This window comes from Castanea sativa, chromosome 6, assembly GCF_040712315.1.
Source record: "Castanea sativa cultivar Marrone di Chiusa Pesio chromosome 6, ASM4071231v1".
NCBI lineage: Eukaryota > Viridiplantae > Streptophyta > Magnoliopsida > Fagales > Fagaceae > Castanea > Castanea sativa.
In genome coordinates this window covers 47,792,648-47,818,013 of record NC_134018.1, presented here as the reverse complement: position 1 = coordinate 47,818,013, position 25,366 = coordinate 47,792,648, and the positions used below count along the sequence as shown (strand labels likewise).

The following is a 25,366-nucleotide window of genomic DNA, read 5'->3' as shown; positions in this document are numbered from 1 at the left end:
TTGATACTTGTTTGGCCGTTTGAATTATAAGCAGTTAGCCTTTTCTTCTCCGCTTTCTTTGACTCCTTTTGACGCTGGTTTTCTATCAAAGATCATTGTTCTCTTTCATACCTCTCAAAAAAAATATATAAATAAATAAATAAAGTCGTTCTTCTTTGAGCTAGGGCCGCAAATAAGGGACAGCGGGCCCACAACCCAGCTCTTCTGGTATCACTTTTGGTAGATTGGTGCTTAGGATACCATTGAAAATACTGTAATAAAATAATTTTTAAATGTATGAATAATATCGTAAGATCCATTTTTAATGAAAAAGTTGTTGAAAAGTGAAGTTTGTGAGTTTTGTGAACAGTACACAGATGTGATGAAAATGGCTGAAAAGTCAACAATATATGACCACTGTTTATGAACAGTAGCATAAACAGTGGAATTTGTCCCCTGACGCATGCAGCAGCCGAAGAAAAAAAAAAGAGAGAAGAAAACGTGAACGCAAAAATGCACAGTTAAACGTGTAATCCAAACAGATACTAAGAATTAAGATGAACCCAAAGATAATTTTGGGGGCTGGTGCATGATGGTTAGATGATGGCTTCCTGGGTAATTATGTAATGTTAATGACTGTTTAGAGGACATATCATTTTGTTTTGCTGTTATTATAACAGATGATGTACATTTATTTTTTAAAGTTTATGAATAAAATTTCTAATATATGTATATATAAAGCATTGACAAACAATTGAAAGTTTAAGCAAATAAAAATATAAAAAAATTCTACAATCGCATGTTACATATACATAAATCAAGCTTGTTACTCGAATTAACGCTCATCAGTTAAAAGAGGAAAAGGCAAAAAATGGGAAAAAGGTTTTTGTATTTTGAGGGAATACCGCAGATTATTGAGCATCATTTGGTTTTTTCAGGGGCTGGAAAGTAGTAGATTGTTTCAGTTGAAAACTAGTACTTTTTTGGGGAGTATTTGAGTCGCTTGTTTTTTCTATACCAACCAAGGATACTCCCCGAGGCTTACCGTTGCTCCGCACTCAATGCATAGTTGTCTTCTTGGTGACAAGTTTACGTTTTATTTTCATGGGATTTCCAGACAGGTTAGGTAACTGAACGAGGGCAGAGCAGCAGTAAGCTAAAATTCAAACTTAGGAACAGAAGTTCGTGTCCAATGCCCCCCTAAACTATCATAGCACATTGTTATGGGTTTTATGTGCATAACATAAGCAAATGAGAGAGAGAGAGAGAGAGAGTGATATATGGTCTCACAAATCCAACGTAGACTTTTTATTTGTTTACAAAAAAGTTGGAAGAGAATCCATATTTTCGAAGTTCCTCCCGTAAAGATAGATCAGACAATGTCACAGAGGCTCTTTGACCAATGTAGCCTGCTTATTAGTGCTACAAGAAGGCAATAAGTCTAGATCCACAACCTAAGTATGACTTCAGACTTGTAATTGTTGAGGAGAGAACGTCAAGTTCCTGAAATTATGGATTGATGGCGCCACGCTACCCAACCCACAACCAAAGTATAACTTCAGGTCACTGCACATGCATTTTATTTGTTGCGTTGCAGGCAAGAGCCGATTACTCACATTTCACAAGTGTCCCAACAAAGAAGAAAAAGAGCCTGAAGAGCTTAGAAACTTTATACTTCTATTTAAAATCAAACACTAAAGATATACATGTAGCAAAATTTTTAAGAGCCATTTAAACTCTAAAACATACATGAAGCAAATTTCTCAACAGCCATTTTACAACAATCGCCAGGGAGATAGAGACAGAGAAAGAAATATGATGCATATTTACAAAGTCGAAAAATAAAAAATAAATGAAAAAAACCAAAAACAAAAATAGGTACACTTAGGAGATGCCCCTAAAAACAGACACCCCGTAATGCCCCTTCTAATGAACCCCGATAGCCATGTGAACAACTCTACCCTCTTGATGCCTTATCCACTAAAAAAATACAACATTTGGACTTTGGAGTCTTCTCATTGTTGTCAAGTTGATGAAACTCTAAAACTTCACAAACTTGAGATCATTACCCCAGGATACCAAACAATAAAGATGGTTTGAAAGGTCGCCTTCAAGAATGACAAAAAAAAAAAAAAAAAGGCTCAAACGAAATCTGATTCTGTACAAATACTCTTCCAAAATTTTCCAGAAAGTCTCTTGCAAATGTGACAAACACCAACTGTTCCACACAAATATAGGAAATATTTTAGTACAAATGACAATGTGGTAGCACTTGCTGTATGCCTTGAAATGAATTTAAATGAGTTTGCTATAAAAGAACCCTAGTATTAAATGACCAACTGATTATATGCGTTTTTCATTATGTGAAAGAAGGATTTAGGGAAATCTTCAAACCCTGGGAAGATAAACAGAGACAAGTTTTTGAGATGCATAGAAAAGTTAGAGCTTGAAAATAGGATATCTGTGCAAATTTACCAACCATTACAGTAACAGACGGAGGTAATCTAGAAGTTGAGTAAATCTAAACAAATGCCAAATTCATTCAGTTGAGGATAGATGGCAGTACCTGAAGATACACCCGAGCTCTTGATGTAACATATATTGGCAGAATGATAGGCAGATATATGCCAATGAATCAAGTAATTCAAAAAATTTCCTGGACAACTGCTTTGGCAAACATTCAATGAAGCAACTCCAGTCCTAAACTTCAGCATCAAACCTTATATATTTTACCAAAGGGCGATCTCTTAACACATCATGCCATACATGTATTGGAGATGGAGGTATGGGAAGCAAAACTCAATGTGGCTCACCATTTTCTAATATCTCTGTGCAAAAATTTGTAGCCATTTATGGCTGATTCTTGGAGCATGAACTAGATCCTGGAAACAAATTCCAAGGATCACCAGGGCTCACCTGAGTCACCTCACAACCTATACTCCAATCTTGAATTCAGTACTTTGCCAGATAGTTCTTTAGTGGTTCAGATTTCAAATTTCTTTTGCATGCTAACGCAATCAAGTATATCCCAGTCACACAAATAATTCCAAGCGCTGTAAGATCATAAGAATTATTGGTGGCAACATCAAGTCACCCAGCCATGTCTCCAAGCCAAGAAATAAAACTTCCACAACTACACCATCAGATTACAACCCAGTTCCAAGATCATTTGCCAGCTGAAGTATGCCTCGCATCTGAAGATATGGATTTTCCAACAGCTTTTCATTGTTGCTCTGCACAGGAGGAGTAGATAGCAAACAAAAAAAATGACGTCACTACAGTATCCAATAAATAGTTCTACCAAAAAAATGCACATTCATCCAAAAAATAGCTCAACAAAATTATGACAAAAAATAGAGAAACAGATAATGAGGTAGCACATCAAAAAGAAACAGAAATTAGCAATTAGCACCTTTTTCTACTCTTTAAGCATGGATTTCCTTACAATGATATCTTACTAGTTATAATTACCCATCTAAAATTAGGATTCATTTCTTACAGAAATATGCACTTGTAGAATATCATATGAGAATGGATTAGCATGTATATTAAAGAGTAAAAATATACATGGAATTTTCTAGCAACACCAGATTATTACTAATACACCTAATTAAAATGACATGATCTACTAATATGTGCAAATGATACGTACATCCAGGATAGGCAATTCACAAGAATTCCTGGTCAAGTTCACAAGAAGACAGGTTGGCACGTTTGTGGTCCATTCAAAACACTTTGCAAAGCTATATTCACAAGTGATTCCACAACTGTATAGATGCTAGTATGTAGTACGGGTTAATTCAGAAAACATTACTCCAGGAAGTAATCAGTTAATTACAATGATGGCCAAGATAATTAATTTTTCTAACCATAAATGTTCTCATTTTCTTGTAGAAAGAAAATATGATAACAAGACACTATGAACTAAAGTTTGACGCTTCCCTTTGAAAAATGCCTAAACTAGACCCCCCTACAAATTCAAATTATGGACTCCAATCATAACTAGGCAGGTTTGACATATTTATGTATAACTAATGAAAATGAATACTGTATCCATTGTATTTTCAAACAGTCAAGGTTCAAAATTACACATTAACTTCACTGAATAAGGCCATACCTGCTGAGCTCTAACCACAAGATTCTGAAGCATGTGTTGGTACTTTTCAGGCTTTTCTGTCATCATTCGCTGCAAAATTCGAAACTTAAAATGAGTTGGCCACAAATTGAATCCAGGGGCATAAACAGTGCATGGTCATTGGTGGGGGGAAAAAAAAGATTAAAATGAAAGCACTCTTACCTTCAAAAGAAAAGCTGAAGAATAATATGCCACCCTTGAATCTGTATCATCTAAAAGTTCCCTGCCAAAAACAAAAGTGCATTGAATTTTGAATGCATTTCAAGAATAGGGTAAGTGGGTAACACATTTTAGGCTGCAAAGAAATGTAATCACCTGAAAAATTCCTCCCCACCAACTGCTTCGAATGCAGCAGGATCTGTGCATTTACCAATTAGAAGTAACAGAAGGGTAGCCCGAATATCCGATGTAGCACCAGGGAGGTTTCCTCTTCCTTTGCTACCTACGGCAACACCTAATGCAATATTGTCTGTTGCCGCACCGGCAAGCTGAATCAGTGGCCAATAGAATAATGCAGCGGGAACAGAAGCCACTAACTGCATGGGCACAATGGCATTTCCACGAAGAAGAAGTGCTGCCATTGAGGCTGTCTCATTGTCTAGTGGATTGCTGAATCTGCTATCAGTTTCTTTCCTTTTATCATTTTGGTGCCCATCATCTATATATGGCATTGCAGTTGCACGGGGGACTCTCAGGCACAACTGAGAGAATAGTATATCACACATCTGACAAAAAACAATGAGATGCCCATTAAAAAACATGAAACAAAAATATTTCACTAAACTATAAAAGTACATATAGAAAGCTTGATATAATCCAGATAAACCAAAAGCAAATCCCCCTATGTAGTTCAAATAAATCAGATGTAGGCCAGCTTGCTTCAGCTACTAAATTTTGATTTATTAGAAACAAATATATTAGTCAAAATCCAAAGTAACCAAATTCTTTTCTACAGTTAGAAATAATGGTTAAGTGACTTAAATTCAAAATTTCCTGCCAGCTTAGACTTTTGGAACAGGTATTAGATCAAATGGTATTCGAACAATTTTTTCCACCTAAGAGCAAAGAGACAAATAATTCTTGACCCATAAGAAGTTATTTGTCAATATTCTATAAAAGTTGTGTATCACCATTTTATTCTTTAAACATCAAAACATATACAAAATATAGACTTTTGGAACAGGTATTAGATTATCATGGTATTAGAACAATTTTTATTACCCAAGAGCAAAGAGACAAATAATTCTTGGTCCATACAAAGTTATTTGTCAATATACTGTAAAAGTTGGGTATCACCATTTTATTCTTTAAACATCCAAACATCCCAAAATTATTGTCTACTACTGAAAAAGTCCAGAGAATATTTGGGATTAAGGCTTGTTGTTGTTGTACTAAAAAAGTCCAAAGCAAAAACAAATGATTTTCAAATGAGATGTACAATTTAGGACAAGAAAACAGAAAAATGAAACTTGATAATGTATTTAATGCAGTCTCCTTAAATATTGCGCACTCTAAAATAAAAACTATAATTTCAGGACAGAGGAACTAGGGAGTATCAAATGTATGGTCATCCAACAAAAATAATTTATATCCTAGGTAGTTCATATCCATCCTTCTTTTATACTCTATCTTAAAACCCTAGAATTGTCTAAAATATGACTGTGTTAAGGCATAGATTTCAGCCAAGTGCAGTTTTTCCTTTAAAGATCTTATTTATTATAAAAATAAAAAAAAATAAAAAACTTTACTAATATTCTTATCTAACCAACTAACTATTAATTAAATCATTAATATTCTATGAGATATTTCCTCATGAAATTTTTTTTCGCTTGGCTCTTTCAATGAACCAATTATCTCTTTGATCGCTAAACATATTAGTTATTAAAAAAGTGCACAACAAAAACTACATTTATATGAACCACATTATTATTTATTTATAAATTTTATATAAATAAAACTCCCATGTATCAGATGGGTTACATCTTACATGCTAGTGTATCTATAATGTCGGGATCAGACATAATATATAGTCAAAAGCTGTGCATGTTTTTCAAGTAATTACCTTCAAAATATTGATGCGGTCTGTTTCATTTATCACCAATAACAAAGCACTGCTCATTATATCTATCACTGCATTGGCTTTGTCAAGACGACCCTTGTTGTCTACATGCCCAGGATCAGTGCTGCTTGAGTGCTGCATTTCGTTCTCATCTAACAAAAACTTGCATCGCATGAGAAGCCTCTCCAGAACAAATAAGAAGCCCCATCTTATGTAGTTGTGCCTTGACTTTAAAAGCCCACACAAAAGGCAAATGGGCAAAGGAACATCTGAAGTAGCTGAAGAATTGGCATCACCAGCAAGGGAAATTTTCTGCTTTAAGTTTTTAATATTGGACCAGATACTTGCATCCTTTTTCTCACTTATTTCTGCAATAAGCAGATCACCTAACCATACGTAACCATTCCGGCGGTATGCAACTCTCTCTGAATGAAGAAGGGAATGTAATGTGGCCCATGAAGCTTTCATGCTGACACCATTTCTTGGAACCACATCTTCAATGCTTTCCAAAAACTTATATGATTTGGTTATCTGTATCATATGGGAGAACTCATTGTCTAAATGAGTGAATGAACTTACTATTGTATCAAGTTTCTCAATGACAATATCCAAGAGCTGCAATAACAGCAAGAACATCAGACAGCAGCAACTTTAAGCGAAAAAAAATGGTGATGAAATATAAATTCCCATATAAAGAAAATAATTCTGAACATATGAAGTCCATATAAAGCTGGTGAATATCAGCAAGCACAGAAAATGATTACCAATGCAGAAGTCCATCAAAAGACAAAACCAAAAGAGAAATTGATGGGTATAGGGCCTTAGGTTCAAATATCACTAATCAAAACATTACGAACAGTCACCAACACTGAAATGAGATTATAGGACTGATCAAAACTGAGCAATTCTTAAAGCCTCAATAGCTTGGATAACCTGACCAAGTCAAGTTTTGAACTCATTAGAGGCCGAGCAGACTAGAGAGAACAGATTGCAACCTCCCCACATTTGGCTTTGGTCTAGTTGACTGGAAGCTCAGATTCTAGCTGTATCTAGTGCATACACGCCAATTACTTTGTGTATGTGTGTTTATAAGGTGTAAATTCAAATTTATAAATGTGCATTGATTCATTTGTGATTAGTAGAAATAATACTTGTCAAACAATTACTTCGAACTCTTGGAAAAAAAGATCTTTCAAGAATTCCAAAAAGAACCCCACGACACCCCCATATAAAGACCAACCTACTTCACACACACTTCTGAGACATTACCATATTTAGTCGTTCACTGTTGGGATATCTGGACAGTTTTGAAGAAATTGATCTTCTCAAAATCTCCCCAATGCCTTCCACCCCAAGTTTAACAGAAATATAAAATGCTTCAGGTGCATCTGCAAGGGTGAGCAGGGCAGCAAGAGGTTGAATCTCATCATCACTATATTCATTGACTCCTGTAGCTATGCACGTTTCATTTATTTGATTCAAAACATAGTCAAAAAGTACCAAATACAGATTTCTCCTTTCTTCCCTAGAGTTTGCGAGAGAATACTGCATTGCAAAAGATATTAAGTAAATTAATACTTGCTTAATTGAGTTCTGGTAGAAAAAGGAAAGAAATAATATTACATAAACTCCTACTTAAATTGTTCCCTTCTCTTTTTGTAATTTCTTTGTTGTTTGGTTTTCTCTCTTGTTTCTATTTGTTTTCTTTTTCTTGTATTTCTGGGTTGCTATGTGTTTTTCAGGCATAGAGTAACCTTCGTATATATATCATTCTTACTTATCAAAAAAAAAAATTGTGGAAAAAAGATGGGAACTTTTGACTGATTGTTGCATTTTACAACTCATACTTTAAGAAAGAGGATACAAAAATTAAAGAGTATCCAATAATAAATGACACATTGAATTGTCACCATAAAAAATTCAGAATGTTAATTAAAATATTTCCTTAAATCAACATAAGAAACAATATCAACTAAGAATTATAAAAATTTAAAATTTCTTGCAGCCATCAATCTTTAAGTACAAAACCTTCAGTGTGAAAGTATTCTTGTGGCTAACATTTAGGACTACAATTTCTTCAAGCCATTACTTTTCTGTAAGGATTGTTTAAACTTTAAACATTCAGAACATCACCTTATCAAAAATCAAAAAAACAAAGAACATCAACATTTTAGTAGTCTCCCTAAGTTTATAGAGTTGGCACATATTCTTCAAATGTGACACATGCTAGTTACTAGGATAAATAGCAAAATGCTCCACTGTTATAAAGTTGGACATACACGTTATTGGCCCCAATATGCTGATTCCTGAGGGTATGGTGTCATATGCCAGAGGACCAAGTTATTTTTATCTCTATCTGCCTATCAGAATGCCTATCATTCTTATCTTACTAACGGATCCAAAATAATAACAAATGAGGTGCATACCTCAAGAAAAATAAACTCAATTCCTCCAATCAGATCAACCTGGTCTATGAGAAAATTTGGAGTACTTGAATCGGTCTCATTGGGTTCATCAGGAACTTGATAAAACATATTTGTTAACATAGAAATAAGCTTGCAATGAACTACTTCTGCCCATGAATTCTTCCTGCTAGTTTCCATAAATGCTTTAACAACCTGAAAACAGAGACAGAAAATTATATCAATCCTTAAGACTCAAAATTATTGACATAAGGCCCAATTTTTATAGTTAATAGAACAGAAAAGTTGAATGTCTAAGTGGAGACTGCAGCGCAAAAGCATAAAAATCAAGTCACATACTCCACAAACCGAGCAGCTTTTTAAAATACCATTGTTCAACAAATTGACTTTCTTTCCTAAGAGCAGCTAGTGTAACAGGTGTAATTTTCAATCCAGGAATTTAGTAAGCCAAATAAGTAATGTTTGTACAGTTTTTGTCTAGTACTCTTTGCTGATTCAAGGTAATTCAGGCTGAACAAACAACACCTCCCAAGCAGAAAAATGATACAGAGAGCATATCAGGACCAGACCCCATTCCCCTTCCAAAAATGCATGTCAGAAGCAAGGCCAAATCTTGAACCCAATTGGATGTGAAGGAGTCTAAAGAATTACAAAAAAGAGTATTACGTACAGAAAGGCAATCTAAAAAATCAACAATAGTAAAACCTCACACATGAGACCAACCAAACAAAGATCTAGTGAACAATGCTACCACCACTGGAGCCCCTGAACTTTCCATATCCTCAAACGTATGATGATTTTCTTCCTTCACAATGTCCACATCAAACATAACGGGACTATATTCTAAATATCTGAGGAATGCTTACTGACCCAATTCCTTCATCAAAACACGAGTTCAATAACCTTTCTGGTAGTACCCACTGACTCACGACAGATCTAAAAGTGAAGCTCCGCATATCAAATGCAAAAGTGCAGTGTAACAAAAGATGATCTACCGTCTCCCCACTACACAGGCTCATATAACACCACCCTACTAGCATGTCGCCTCTCTTAATGAGATTATCAAAAGTGAAGATCTTCCTCTATGTTGCCGTCCATGCAAAGAAAGACCCTCCTTGGGGCAGCACCAAATACTGTTCTAAGGGAAGAGCAAGGAACATGGAACCCTCAAGGCATTGTAAAGGAGTGGACACAATTGAATATGTGATTTATTCCTACAACTAACACATAGCTCTTTGTTTAAAAAGAACAATGCACTTCCTCAAGGAGACAAGTAACTTTAATAAAGATCTGTCAAATCAATATGGAATAAGAAGGTAAAATTATCTACCCCCAAAAGAATGAAGCACCAGTTGCAACATATATCAAGAGCAAAAGCAAAATATCTTGAATCATCCCACCCAGAACAAACACTCTATTAAGAGAATCTAATGGTTAGAGCAGTGAAAATGCAAAATATAATCTCCCTGAAACTATTGCTTAAGCAAAACTAGGAAGTAAAAACCAACTCACCCTTATGTCAAGACCATTGAGTCGTTTTCTCCGGATTTTGCCTCTATCACAAACGAAATAAAGAAAACAGCTTAGAGCAGATGCCCAGACAGATTCTTCATCCTCTTCTGTCTGTGAAGTAATATCAAGGGTATGAGATAGTAAAAAACTAAAAAGAACATGAAACACTTCTTATTAAATATAGCAAAGAGCAGATAAGGACAACACTTATTATTAAATTAGAAGAAAATATCTTTGTTTTCTTTGTTCCCCAAACCAAATTGCTCTCATTTTTCCCACCAATTCCTATTTGGCATGCTTATTTATCTTTAAAGTTTCTTATCTACCCTAGCTGTACAGCCCAAATCTTAATCAACTCCTCCTCACAATCCGTCTTCTTAAAATGCAAAACCTGTAAATGCACATTATCATTAATTAACCATTTTTATACTTCTAATCCCACTGGTGATTAACTAATGCAACAAAATTTCAAGAAACAATGACCTCCAATAGTTCTTAACATCCCAATTCTATAGATTAGAAATATATTTAATCAAATTTATGAACCAAAAGAACAAAACCAATAAAAGTGTAGCTTCACCAAACAACAACAAAAATTACACAAAATGGGAGGTTAGAACTGTTTTGAAACAAGTTACTAATCTCTTACAAGTTTCTAAAGCATAATACTACCCCACTACAAAGCTCCTCACAGCTTGAAAATCAAATCCAATAATTTGCTGAACTAAAATAACTTCTATATTGAATTGCATAATGCATGTCATGTCGCACTACTGAAGAGAAAATGAGATAATCACATAGTACAATTAAAGTCATCCGCTCCTCAAATTGCTACATCCAAAGAATGTTCAATTCCTTAAAGTAAGAAAACTCAAGATAAATCAGTGCAAATAAAAGTTGCTTTAATGATGTTATGTGAAAAGGAAATTTTCTTTAGGTCCAACCTTGCAGGGCACCTTATATGATGACAGACCAATTATACCTGAACAAGAAGAAGTAGTATCTCATATAAAATGTTTAAAATCCAGGACTCAAAATTATCAATAGCTGAGAAAGTGCCCATCTTGTTAACAGAGTCTTCCTCTCCTTTCCCATGGATTGTCAGTTGAGCTTCATTATCAAAATAAGACTCTGGAGAATATTCTTCTTCTATTGAGGAAGCATCATCAGTTATAATTGGCTCTAACAAATGAGCATGGACGCCAAGATTCAGAATTAAATCAAAAGCACGAGCCCTGCAAGCCGGCTTTGTAGAACTAAGCATTTCCTGGAACATAATTTAAATTATATTTTACTAAAAACACAACAAACAAAATGAACAAGAAGGCATCATTGAAAGTAATATAGTTGATGGATCACCTCAAGCATAGATAGAGTTAGAGGAGCAGCGGTCCCAGAATCTAAAACATACCTGCAAAAAAAATCGATAACCTTTTACCATGATCAATCTGTAATACCATTCGACAAAGAAAAAAAAAACTACATGAACCAATGGACTACGTCAATAGGCCAGCAGTGAAAAAGTTGACTAAACCTTCGAAGATACTAAAACCCACGCGGTTGTATGTACATGCAGGCATACACACACACTCACAAGCACTTAATGGATTTTGAACCCACGACCTCACCCCCCATCTCATTATTAAGGGAGAGAGGAAGTGTCATTTGGGACAGATAATTAACAAAGCCTACTTTTCAGAAGTAATTCTTGACTCAATAACAATTATGTTTGAGTACTTGGCCATCTAAATCATACAACCAAGACAAAACACACAATAAGAAAAGTTCAAGGCTACAAATATGAGTTGAGATATTTGCATAGTATTGTCTTTTATATCTACAGACCATTGTACATAATTATCAGATCTCTCTAATTTCTAGAATGTCACAGGCTTTCAATCAAGGGTGAAAACATGCAAATATTCACACTTAAATAATTCAACATTCATTCATGGACAGAATTCAGTCTATAAATATTCTAAGTTGTACATTCTCTCCAAAACAAAATTATCATCTAGAAATAAGCTTCACAAAGGGTCACTCTCCAAAAAATGCAAAAAAATGATGATGGTCGACCAAATTTCATAAGTATACAGCAGGATACAGGATCCATCCATCAATTATCCAGGCATAGCGCACACATGTACATGCACATAGGTCAAACATCAAGAACATATTGAACAATACCAGCCAACCAACGCATTGGAACATACATGTCAATGACAAGTTTGACAAGGACGCTCACAGCCACATCCATGGACGACTTTCGACTGTTATTACTTAATTTAGAAGATAGTGTCATTAGATTTGTTGAAGATGTCTCTGAGCAAACTGCAGCAATAACGTCGCATACCTCAGCAGGATTCAATCGCAAAGGTTGTTGTTCACTGATCAACAACAAAATGTTTGATAAGAGAGAGCAAAACAAAAAAAAAAAGTAACAATTTTTTTTTTGATAAGTAACAAAAAATAACAATTTATAAAACTAATAATCTAAATTTCCTGTTCAGATACACATAAGCTGCAAGCAGTGCCTCATGACAAATTCAGACAACTATCCAGCATCAACAAATATGCTAACTCATCCATCAACAGTAATGTTAACTCTTATATGAAAAACGACAAAACCAAGCTTGAAGTGATAGTGAACAAAAGAAGTCGTATAGTGTTGGCCTGAGCTTCACATTCAAAACATATAACTTCATTATATATATATATATATATATAAAACAGAACACATCATCTTACAACTAGATCATCCTGGTGCAGATACAAGGAAAACAACCAGTTCAAAAGCACTAAGGATAAAATTAACTTTGACAATTTATTGAGAAAAATTGTGCTACTCTGGGAATTTAAAAAATAAATAAAAAAGAAAGAATACTTTAGGTATTATTCAAATTGCTGAGTGCATCACCAACAAGACCACTGTACCTGTAGTGACGATATTGGAAGAGCGGTTTAGCCCTTGGACGGAATGTGCTCACAGGAGAATCCTCCCTGAAAAATTAGGAAGTGCAATACTCAAAATTGTAGTCATATGATCTAATTCTTTTACTAAACTACAGTTCTGGTTTTAATTTATGTGAAGATTTAGTTTATGTAGGTCCAAAACCATCTGTAAATTTGTTCAATAAGCCTCCGCAAGACAGCTTTGCTTCCACAACTACCACAGGTTCAATTCCAACAACGTGCATAATAAAAGGAACACCTTCAAATTTTCATTTTTTATTGTTAAAAATGCTTTCAACCATATGTGCAACAAAGAAGAGAACCAAAGAAAATAGCATCAACTCAAATGCAGGAACATATCAATATAGTATGCACATATATTCTTCTTCTTTTTATATAATTCAATAACTACAACAATGGGGGATGGGGGGGTTTGAACCCTAGTTCTCCGCATGAAGGAGAGCAGGTAATGCCACCAAGCTACAAGGCTCTTGGCATGCATACATACATGCATATAAATCTGTGTCTCAGTGTGTGTATAATTTCAATAAGCACATATTTAATCTTAAAAGACAAGATCAAAATTGAAAACCTCACTCTATCTTGTTTAACAATGTTCTATGCTCAATACTACAACCCATTTTAGGATAAGTTAGTAAAAATCATATGACCAGAATCAGGTTCAAACCTCATTGAACTTCTTTTTTTAACACCCCCTCACCTTACTAATATATCACAAAAACCACTCTCAAGTCTCATGATGTTAATGCACTCACACCATCAACATTATTTAGACACAGGGGTAACCAGGTCCTGCAAAATATATAGTAGGACCCAAAAAAAATCAGATACATTAATCTACAAAGTGGACTGGAATTACAATCAAAGGAAGGGAAAGAATAACAATGATTGGAAAAACAAATTACACCAAACATGTCAAAGCAATCATGTGAGAGATGACATGCCAAATTTGACAAGGGCCTAGCTAGGTGATCCAACACATTATAGAACACAATTAAATCCATGGACACTAATTAATGATGTACAACAGATTTATGAGCAATAGTCTTAAAAGAATAACGATAATTCAGAGCACCAAACAAGTCAGAGCAATTTTTTGAGAGAGAGAACATGCCAAATTTGATGAGGGCCTTGTTTAGTGCGTTTAGATGCTGTTATTGCTCGCAAGTGCGGCCTAGCATACGCAGAATTGGTAATTGTTGTCACTGGTAAAGGCTGCAATAGTTGATCAAGAAAAGGCATATCAGAAGTTCCAAAATATTTCCAAGGCTGGCCCTTCATTTTAGCTTCCATGTCTCCTACAAGTAATGCTGCAGCACCAACTTCTAGAAAATTACGTGTTCTCATGTCTTGGGGATTCATGGCTCGTTCACTATATACAAAACATGTCAATTAATCTAGTCACTTATTTGAGCAAAAAGAAGGAACTTAAAATACACAAATTAAACCAAACACACATGAAAACATCAATTACCTTTCAAATGGCAAAGATGATGACTGATATTCCCCAAGCCAGCGCCATTCCAGAACATCATGTGCAATAAATTCATGATCTACTAATTCATCAACTTTTTCAATGATTGGTAAGTTTGAAACAGATACCGTAGTAGTATCTTTCTTCTCTGAAGCTTCTCCAGCATTTGCAGGGCTTAATTGTGAATTGAAGGATCTACTCAACAAAGATGACAATGTTGGAAGTGATTGTCTTGATGTAGCTCCAGCAAAGGCAGCTGGTTGGAAAGACCGTTTTGGAGTATGTTGAGCCACAAGGGAACGTACATAATTTAATGACTTAACAAGTGCCCCAGAAGCAAAACTAGATACAGGCAAAGGAGAGATATTTGTAGATGTTGCTGATGCACCTGCTTGTTGATCTAATGGCCGTGACAATGGTGACACCTTTTGGTTTGGACTAGTATCACACTCAGCAATTGTGTTCACACAAAATCGATCTATCTGCTGTAATGTGTCCACACTTGGTTTGTATCTGTAGAGAGAAGAAGGAACTGTAAACTACTAAAATCAAAAGGTACAGGTTAACAGAGATGGCTTCTCAATCAACAGGTATTCCAGCAGAAAGACAGAAAGCACCCACCAACTTAAAGATTTCAGGCAGGGCAAAGAAAGTTTTCTAAAATCCACATCAATGAATCAACAAGTCCATCAAAGATTTATTTTTTCTTTTTTTTTTGTGTGCAGAGAAGCATATTTGAAAGGCAACTTAACAATTCACCAAAAAAGAAAAGATGACTTTAACAAAATAGCACTGCCAGAACATCAAGGATGGTCAACGCACTGTTGCACCAAGTATTGGCTATAATTGAAAACCAGACTAAATAAAGAACATACCTCAAAAGGTACCGTTTCAAAAGTGCCACACACCTTGCGACTACAGCTGGGCTGGTGCAGAAAAAGAAAAAAATTCATATAGTTCAGAAGAGTCAATGTAGTAACAAACATTACCCAATATACTTTGCTCAAAGCAAACACAAGAAATAGAAAAAGACACAAATAGCAAGTTTTGCACATTGAATAAAACATAACTATAATATATATACCAAAAACGCTGCATAGAAATAAATTTTCTAGGGTGAGCATGCACATGCACAAGATAATTCATACTCATCCAGCTAAAAGTGGATGTCTCAGCCCTTCCGTCTGTTGTAGAGTGAGTGTTCACTTTCGTAAAGCCAATATACTATATTTTTCATTTTACAATATAGCACTAATAAAGGCAAGCAATGCTCCTGCCCTCAGTTTGGGATAGATGGGGGGCATCTGAAGCATCAATCCTAGTTAAACCCAGTATATACTAAAGTGCAATAATACTGGGACTCAATAAAGTGAAATATGCACCATAAAGAGAATGGGAAATGGTGCTTTTTGCTTTGGTTTTGTGCCAAACTTTCAATTTAGGAATTTACAGTTTGTGTGCAGTCCACAAGTGACATTAGATGTAGACAAGTTTTAAAGTTTTGAAGATGATGACACTATGAGGTTATAGTCAAAGCAGTTTCTTATTTGAGAAAAAAAAATAATTGAGAGTTATAAGTCAGTTTTGGTGTGCAGAGGCAGAATTGCAATTTCCAGGAAATCACGCACAGTGTCCTACTTGTAATTTATTTAGAGGTATCTTCAACCGAGTATCTAAGAGTCAATAAAAAGTATTTAAGTTTTTTTTTTCTTTAGTATTAAGCAACTGTGTATGTGGTGATTAAGTAGTCTATAAATTGAACGTTCTAATTCTATTAAGATAAGGAAGAATTTAAGAGTTGAAAATCCATAAAATTCTGTATATTTTTCAACAATTATCCACCTTTAATTGACAGAGTTTTAAGTGTTTGGGTTTGTTAGGCAGGTTATCTTCCTCCCCTTTTGCATCTTCTGTTATTCTAATTTTCTGCTTCTCAAAAAGTGCTCTGCTTCACCACTGATTTCTCAACTCAAACAACAACCGTTCCATATTTCTCTATTTGTTATTGGTAAATTGCACATACATGGTCATGAATTCACAACCTCACTATCCACCCCATTCTCATGGGGTGTGCAAGTGCCATTTGAGCTAGAGACTTCTCTGTTTTCTAAGTTGTAAAGCCCCTCAACCCCCCCACCCCCCCCCCCCAAAAACACAAAAAGAACACATATATAAATATATATAAAAAAATAAAATAAAAAATGGAGCTCTAAAGCCACTCTTTCAACCCTAGCAATCTCCCACCCTTTTTTTTGGCTGTATGTTCTTACTATTTTTTTCTTGCAAGAAAGCCCTAAGGTTTGATGCCTTTTTTCGCTCACCCATTTGTTATCATGCTAGTGAGCCTTCCAGCATGTATGATCCTGTCATACTCAAATGTTATGTCTGCAATACTAAAAGTAAAACGCTAGGGTTTGATGCAGGAAAGCTCCTTAATGTAAGTTCAAGGCTGCCATTAACGTATGTATATTTGTGTCCATTTCCGTAAAAACATGTAACATATTCAGCTCATATCTACTTTAATATTACAAAATCTTATAGAAACATGTGTAAGCCAGTACTTCTGAGAATCTTTCTACTAGAAGACATCACAATGCTTTCTAATTCAATTCCAATTACACTAAGTTAACTAAGGTACTATGTGTTAGGAACATCTCAATCATATAAATATGGCACCAGACCAGGATACCATGCCATTCATGTTGAATACCCTGAACCATTTGATAAAAATCTGTTACTATATCAACAAGCTATATGCCTATATAGCAAGAAACACGATGATCAGACTCATTTTTCTTATATCAAGCCATTTATCATCACATGATTCTCAATTTCAATTCCAGGTATATTCAGTTGCATGCTGTTGTCTACAGCAAAGAAACAACTGAATCCATATAAAGATGGCACCACTGACCCCGGTACAGCTGTACCTCATCATCATGACCAATAAGTTAATAACTTTCTGTATTGACTAACATTCACATTAAGGAAGCCCTAAAAGACATGTAGAATACTAAGCAAACCGTGTAGCTGGAATGAGTATAATCAAATACACAATAATAACGAAATCGCTACAACATACCTGCGCTCCCTCTCTGCAATTGTATGGTCTAGAATCACACTGTAAGCCAGGTCAGTTGTTGCAGGATTTGCCAGATAGTCCTGCCATTGATAAATTCAACATTGAATTCTCAATCAAATGGGTTTTAGGTCAATGAGCTACACCCATAGTTCTCAGCTTATCAATCCTGCTTCGGACCAAGACAAATGATATAATTTTATTCTGCGAAAAGTCTATTAAGTTCAGTTTAACCCCCCAACCCCCAAACCATATTAAGAATATATCTGTGTTTTATAACCATTCCGGGCTAAACTAATAACATTTACAAAAGACTTCTGTGCAGACAAAACTAAGCATTAAATTCAACTCTTCACAGTACTCAAGACCCACATTTGGCAACATTTTCAGGCCAATACAAATTATATAAATTTATGCTATGAAAAATTTACTGAAATCAGTTTAATCCCAAAGTCCCAACCATATAACCAATGCTTTCAATCAGTGAACATTACTTTGTTTTATAACCAGTCCGCATCAAATTAATACAATTTTACAAAAGAATGAGGTCCATGAGGTCCAGGATTCAAAACCTCTAACCAGTATCTTGAGGCACCCCCAAGGGATTTTTCCTTGTAATTACCACACCTAGGGCAAAAGTCATGCTCGAAAAAATATATAGGACCACACCCTTTTGCGCCACAACTCTAATGTGGCCTGTCTGTGAGTAGTGGGGAAAAAAAAAAGTAGTGGGTTCATGTGAAAATAATAAACAGCCAATCACAATCTGTCACATCGGATAATTGTGGAAAAGGGCGCAGCAAAGTGTGCGGTCCTAGAATTACTCCGAAACTCTCATTGGCAAAAATAATACTAATAAATAATTAACAAAGTAATATTTTTGCACTGCCTCATTTTACTTATCAAAAAAAAAATACAAAATACAAAAAATATATCCAAACAAACCTAAGCATTAAATTCAACTCTCCACGGTAGTCAAGCGCCAAAAATGGCAACATTTTTAATAAAGGCCAGCAAGATTCTAACCTCAATTTCCAAAAATAATTTCACGTAAATTTTAAAAATTAAAAAAAAAAAAAAAACTAAAAAAATCCATAGAGCAACTTTATTACACGTAATGAAGAATGACAATTTCAGCAATAAAATTAAATTCCTCTGGTTAACTAACAAAATGTAAGAAAGCTAAATTCAGTAATAAGCTTTTAATGCACACTAATTTGGTTCATTTTATAGCTGAGCTGTCCACATTTAGAAAACAAACAAAACCAACAAATACGAGACCTAAACTTCTTTATTTCCATTTTTTTTTTCTCAGCAACCAAGCAGAGAACAAATCTCGAAATAAATAAATAAATAAATAATTCACAAATCGATACTCGTAATCCAAAAAAATTTTAACGAACCTTGAGAGTTCTGGAAGCTTCGGAGACGACGACAGCGGAGGGACCCGCGTGGTGCGACGTGGCGGCAGAGGAAGCGAAAGAGAAAGAGAAAGACGAGGAGGAGGCCAAAGACAACGAGGACGACGAAGACAGAGAAGACGACGAAGAAGAAGAGAGGCAATCGGCAACGGCGCGGCGCAGCGGCTCGGGCGGCTTCTTGAGCGACGACGATCTCAGCCGCGAGACTCCGCCGGGACCGCCGAGCTGGACCCGCGAGCTTCCGGCTGGGCTCCGCGCGGGGCTGTAGGTCGACGACATGGATTTCGAGGAGAGAGAGGTACGGAAATCTCAGTGAATCTCGCGGTGAGCTTAATAAAATCGCTCCCCCTTCAAACCAAAAAAAAGCTGGTTCTAGTTTCTCTCTTACAGTGTATTTCTTTGTTTCTTTGTTTGTTTTCTCTCTACATTTGAAACTATGAGAGAAAATTGAATAAACTGTTCGTTGGTGTGAAAGTGAAACTGAAAGACAGAAAGTCTCAAAAGAGAGATTTAGAGAGAGAAAGATAGAGGAGTTCTTAAATTTCGGGAGTGAGAGTATTAGCTGTACGTATAGGCGAAGTTTTATGAGGGATATTAGCTGGCATGCGCTAGAATTTGTCACTTTTTTAAGATTGAGGCATCGAAGATTATTTAAAAGGTCAATTTGGGAACCTAAATAAAATAATAATAATAAAATAAAGAAAGAAGAAGGAAAAATTATTCCTATCTAGGGCTGAGTAAGCTGTAAGAGAGTGTGACTGTCTGATGTGGGATTTAAAGGTACTTATTCGGCTTGAATTTAATACTACTAGAGCTCGGAAGGAATCACAATATTGCCGTTTGAACATGTAACGTTGGAGGGCCCGTTGATTGTGGCCTTGTGGGGGAGACAAAGGGGAGCCACCCTAGTGCTTCTTCTTACATCCAAACCCAAACAAAACAAAACAAAACAAAAAAAAAATGGATAATAAAATTTTGGAATCTGTTATAAATTCTTAATAACTTAGTTGAGTAGTTTTTTTTTTTTTTTTTTGATTTTATCGAGAGTAATATTGGTTGTTTCTTCCTTAATTGAGGTATATTGTAATTTTTTTTTTTACATTGATAATTAGGGTTGGAAGGATTGAACCATGGATGTTTTCCTTGAAAATATTACAATGTACCAATTAAACTATAAAGCTATTACAGCATATTAGAGTTTTTTTTTTTTTAGAAGGCATGTTGGAGTTTTAAGTTGTGTATTTTAAATAACAAATTGTTCAATGCGTTTTCTTTATTTGTAAATGACTATATATATATATATATATATATATATATATATATTTTTTTTTTTTTTAATGAGAAAATGACTATATGTATATGGTGAGATTTGAACCCACTATAATCAAATCTTACCTTGGATACACTAAGTGTTTGGTGTTGGATGATAACAATTTTTTTTTAAACTTTTTGCACATTGAAGGTATCCTATAACCTATAGTGTCACTTTTCAAACTATGGACTTTTGGGAATTACCAAATTTAGAACTGTATTTGGCTTATTTTAAATATAGAAAAAAATATATTTTAACTTTTTTTAGGCAATAACAATTTTGGACTTTTGTCCATTAATGAAAAGTCTTTCTAAAGTTTAATCTCATCCCTAAACTACCAATTTTACTAATTCAGATTATAAAAAAAAATTAAACAATTTAATTATATCCTCACTCCCACTTGCTAAGAAAGTAATTTAACTATCGAAAATATATAAATTGCATTTCTTTTGAATTATTTAATCTCATATTTATAAGGATTAAAGTGACAACAAAATGAATCACTCAATTTATTAAAAAATTGGTAAACTAAGGCAATTATAACATTGAAGCATTCGAAATTTTACTGACTAAATTGAAACAACTACTAATATTATAAATAAACTTAATCTCTTACATATAATTCATGAACCTACTATTTAATAGATATGTTATTTCAAGAATAAAGCAAATATAAATAGTTGTTGTAGGGGTGACAGGGCCAGTAGTGCACATTGGGCCGTGGGCCTCGTCCGAGGACGTTTAGTAGTCCAAGGACAAGTAGATGTTAGTGAACAAGTACAAATCAATGAGTTACGAAATGATTATGTCTGGGAAGGTAATTCGAGGAGGAACGCCTTCTCGGCTAAGCAAAACAGAGGTAAGAAGGTTTGATCTGCTATTCAAAGCAACACTCTAGACGATTCTACTAAAAATAATAAATATCAGGAAGGAACTGGACAAATAAAAGTTGAGAAATATCTAAGAGAAAGCTACTACTACTAATGCTCTGCAACTAACTCTCTGGCTGCATTAATGTGGAGGTGATACCTGAACAATGATATTTAGCCTTACAGTTACTCCCATAGACTGTAAGAAGGTGCTGATGGGATAATGATCAAAGCCAACCACTTGACCTACACGTGGAAGGTGGAGATGAGGGAGGAAGTAGGAAATATTAGGAAGAGAGACACCATGATGAAGGGGGATCTGAGATTTGAGAGAAAAAAACATTATAGCACCAAAAACAGGACTTGTAACCAAATTCAAAATAACATATATAAGAACAAGTCTCCTCAAATTGTGCCAATAACTATTTTCTTTGGGTAAAACCAATGTATTTTTATTTTATTGTCATTTGGGTTTACTATAATTATTATCTAACTCATTAGAGCCTAGTTCTCTAGTTCAATCTCTACAAATTCATTGTATTAAGCTCTTTAGGCCTAGATCTTTTCACATTTTGGGTTTAGGAATCAAAGTGCATCATTACATTTGTAATTTAAAATTGTTAGACATATTCTCAATGAAAAGTAAAGACTAAAGAGCCTTTTGTTTTGTTTTGTTTTTTTTTTTAAATTTATTCTAACATTAACCAAATAAACTATAAAAAAATTACAAGATACCAAACCGAAAAACATGATACATAATTGCATACAACCATCTATTCCTTTATTTCAAAAGCATTTAGCAACTTGTTTCTTCTCATCCTTTTTTTTTTTTTTTATCAATAGAACACGTCATCTCATAAAACTGCTAAACAGTTGGGGTTCCTGGTTCTTATCCATTTATTTGAGTTGGTGTGTGTAAATGTTCCCACTAGTTACATAAAATGTGCGACTCTTTGGTCTCCATTTTCATCCCCTTTTGACTGACACTTCTTGAAGCCGTAACCTCGGAATTTAATTGGGAAAAAGCATGAACAGTCACTTTGACTTAAGTGTGTTAAAAAACAAACAATGTTTTAAAAGCAAAAACAGTACAACTAGGAATCCAAGAAGACCATAAAATTTCCCATAACAAACATGATCAGACGCATTGTTGGAAAAATTAAAGCAAGTAAGTTCGTTTTCAAACAACATACATTCATTTTTTTTGATAGGTAAACAACATACATTCATTTGTCACAAAAGTCCAAAAGCCATTGAATTTTAAGCTTAAATGAACTAAAAATCTTGAATTTATTACACAACCTTTTGATACGTCATTATCAATGGTTTTTTTTTTTTATCAAGTACTTGTCGTTAAATTATACATGCACCACAGAACGACAACATACACAGTTACTAACTTACTACCGTTTTATAACAAACAGACAAAACGACACGCGTTTTGCTTACATCCGCGATCGAGTCTGAGTACTCTCAGTGGTGTCAAGAGCAATCTCATCCAAAACTTTAGCGAACAATCGCATGCGATTCTGACCGTACACGTGTCCATCCCATCCCCTTCTCGCTAACTCTTCGCCCAATCTCACAGCAGAGTCAACGGTCTCGTCAACGCTATCGTGAGCCGAGTCGATGATCCCCAATTCAACGGCTTGGTTGGCCGTGATCTTAGCCGCCGTCAAAACGACGGTGCGCCGAGCCTTAGGCGAGCCGATCTTGCAGTCGACGAGAGATATGAACCAAGGCGGGATCACGAGCTTGATATCGAGCTCGCTCATGTAGAGGAAGCCTCGGTCGCTTCGCATGAGGATGTAGTCGTGGCTGAGGGCGAGGATGAAGCCGGCGGCGGAGGCGTGGCCGGAGACGGCGGCGATGGTGGGTATTGGGAGAGAGATGAGATCGGTTACGAGGGATTGAAGCTTGGAGTTCATGAGTTCCCTTCGAGCTTTTGAGGTGCCAGCCCAGGCGAGATCGTAGCCGTTGGAGAAGAACTTGCCTTGGGCGGTGGTGATCAGAGCTGAGGAGGAGGCTGACTCGGCTCGGACTCGTTGTAGAGCAGATTGGATTGCGTCCATGAGCGTTGGGTTTAGCCTGTGTTCATCGGAACCTGTTATCGTTAGGATGAAAATCCTGCCTCTTTTCTCTAACGTGCACATCTCTGATCTCTCTCTGTCTCACACACTGACACGCACAGACAGAGACAGAGACAAAGACAAAGTTGCTTTGGTGTGTTCAAACTTTGACGTGGCCTTGGGACGGGTAACGTTTTGGGATTTTCTTATTAAATATTTTCATATTTGGATGTAAATTACTTTAAATTAAATGTCGGGAATCTGAATTTTTCTCAGGCTGCGTTTGGTTAGAGAGTAAATAAATTTCAAAAAATATTTTATGTGTTTGCGTGTATTTAGTAATAACTAAAAACTTGGTCAAACTGAAAATCACTTGCATTGACCGTAAAATATCCCCTTCCTACCTGTAAAACAATTTTCATCTCTATTTTACCTTCACATAGAAATTTTCCAGAGAGAGAGAGAGAGAGAGAGAGAGAGAGATCGCGCCCCAACCCGCACCGGTGAGATCGTGCCTTTGCCATCGCCGCGTGATCTCACCTTTGCTATCGCCATCGTCGCGTCATCTTTGATGAACCCAGTCTGATCGTGCTCGCCTTCACCTCCGCCGCGCGATCTCGCCTCAACGTCGAACCTAGTCGCCTCTCTCTCTCTGTGTGTGTCTTCGTTCTTCTCTGACCGGATTTGATGATTTTTTTTTTTTTGGTTTTGTTGTTTTGTATTGAGAAATGATATATGTTTGGAGGCTGAGAAAATGTGAGTAACAAGTAGAAAATGTATTTTCTATAATATTTTCAAGATCACAACCAAACACCTGAAAATATTTTTCAAAATATTTTTTAAAATGCTACCGAACACCTAAAAATATTTTCTTTTCTCGAAAATATTTTCAGTTGAAATTATTTTACACCCGGAAAATATTTTACACCCAACCAAACGCAGCCTCAGTAGAAATGTGAATTTCCTTTAAAATAAGTGGAAATTTAGATTCCTAAACTTAAAAAAAAATTATATTTTTTATAAATTGACAATTTTAACTATTTTTTTCCTTATCATTTAAGCAATTAAGAAAAAATATAAAATAAATCATCAATATCTTTTCCTTGCCTTTATTCAAGTGCTCACAAATGTAGTGGTGAATACATTATATATGTAATTAATCGCATTTGTTTCATTATTGATGAACTACTTTTACTTTTATTTCTACTTCTATGGTCTTATTGACCTAAACGTTGTCAGGTTGTTTTGTTATAGATTAAACTCTTTTAAAAATTATTATTAAGAATAAAAATATTCAAGAATTTAAATATTTATTTTTGTATTGTGCTTGTTATTTTGAAATGTTAGACTATAATTTGAATGAATTTATCATAATTAATAGTTTATATTTGGTTTTTAATTATTTATGTAAAGGAATATTTTTTTTAAAAAGATTTGATAATTTAAGGATAAAATAGAAAAAATAAATAATTTATTTAAAATTTATGAAAATAAGCTAAACATTATTATCTCACGGGATATTTTCAATTGGCTAAAATGGCATGCACGACAGGTACGTGAACGAAACGGTACTTTTGACCTGTGGCGGCTTTCGATTAGTCAAAAGCTGACTCTTTTGTTTTTTTTTTTCTTTGGATTCATGAAGGCCCAATTCAGTAGGTTCTTAACTGGGCTTAGGCTCATTTTGTGTGTGTGGTTTATATATTGTGTGTGTTCAGAGTTCAGAGTTCAGAGTTCAGACTTCTTCCCAACAAAACTGAAGTTTTTTTTTTTTTTCAAGAAACAAACTTACTGCTAAACACACACTTAATTACACATTCTTGTAACAGTAAAGTGAGGCTTTAAGTAATGAGAAAGAGTTACAAGTTTCTAATGAAGTGTTAAGTGCTAAAAAGAAAGTGTTGTTTATTAAGACAAAACCAGAATAATGTCAAGTATTATCAAATTACTAATGAAAATGAACAAATGGACCAATATGAAAACGAAATTAAACATGAAGTATTAAAGTGAAAATTTTGAAACGTAAAAAGCTAAAATGATACTCCTTTCGTCCCATTTAGT

At 35.0% G+C, this 25,366-nt stretch overlaps 2 protein-coding genes across 2 annotated transcripts; both read right to left on the bottom strand.

Moving 5' to 3' along the window:
• Nucleotides 1-1,639: 1,639 nt before the first annotated feature.
• Nucleotides 1,640-19,627, bottom strand: LOC142641784 (uncharacterized). Its single transcript, XM_075816261.1, has 18 exons — nucleotides 19,038-19,627; nucleotides 17,638-17,717; nucleotides 15,431-15,481; nucleotides 14,556-15,068; nucleotides 14,192-14,453; nucleotides 13,043-13,104; nucleotides 12,322-12,495; nucleotides 11,468-11,519; nucleotides 11,091-11,375; nucleotides 10,109-10,219; nucleotides 8,600-8,791; nucleotides 7,443-7,718; nucleotides 6,177-6,788; nucleotides 4,430-4,839; nucleotides 4,277-4,337; nucleotides 4,097-4,165; nucleotides 2,546-3,212; nucleotides 1,640-2,197 (listed from the first exon to the last, which is right to left on the bottom strand). Exons 1-17 carry the CDS (start codon nucleotides 19,332-19,334, stop codon nucleotides 3,126-3,128), a joined length of 3,594 nt encoding a protein of 1,197 aa, XP_075672376.1. The 5' UTR covers nucleotides 19,335-19,627; the 3' UTR covers nucleotides 1,640-2,197; nucleotides 2,546-3,125.
• Nucleotides 19,628-22,413: 2,786 nt separating this feature from the next.
• LOC142638038 (enoyl-CoA delta isomerase 1, peroxisomal) lies at nucleotides 22,414-23,485 on the bottom strand. The gene has a single exon (XM_075812026.1). It carries the CDS (start codon nucleotides 23,387-23,389, stop codon nucleotides 22,682-22,684), a length of 708 nt encoding a protein of 235 aa, XP_075668141.1. The 5' UTR covers nucleotides 23,390-23,485; the 3' UTR covers nucleotides 22,414-22,681.
• Nucleotides 23,486-25,366: the final 1,881 nt, after the last annotated feature.

What these genes read in the sequence shown, in the direction of transcription:
- LOC142638038 (XM_075812026.1), bottom strand. Translation starts at nt 23,389, where the DNA reads ATGTGCACGTTAGAGAAAAGAGGCAGGATTTTCATCCTAACGATAACA.
- LOC142641784 (XM_075816261.1), bottom strand. Translation starts at nt 19,334, where the DNA reads ATGTCGTCGACCTACAGCCCCGCGCGGAGCCCAGCCGGAAGCTCGCGG. An exon ending in GCCCTCATCAAATTTGGCAT is followed by an intron (nt 13,105 to 14,191) that starts GTTCTCTCTCTC and finishes TTTTTCAGGGAG; the next exon opens with GATTCTCCTGTGAGCACATT. An exon ending in GTCAAACTTGTCATTGACAT is followed by an intron (nt 11,520 to 12,321) that starts GTATGTTCCAAT and finishes TTTTTTTTGCAG; the next exon opens with GTATGTTTTAGATTCTGGGA.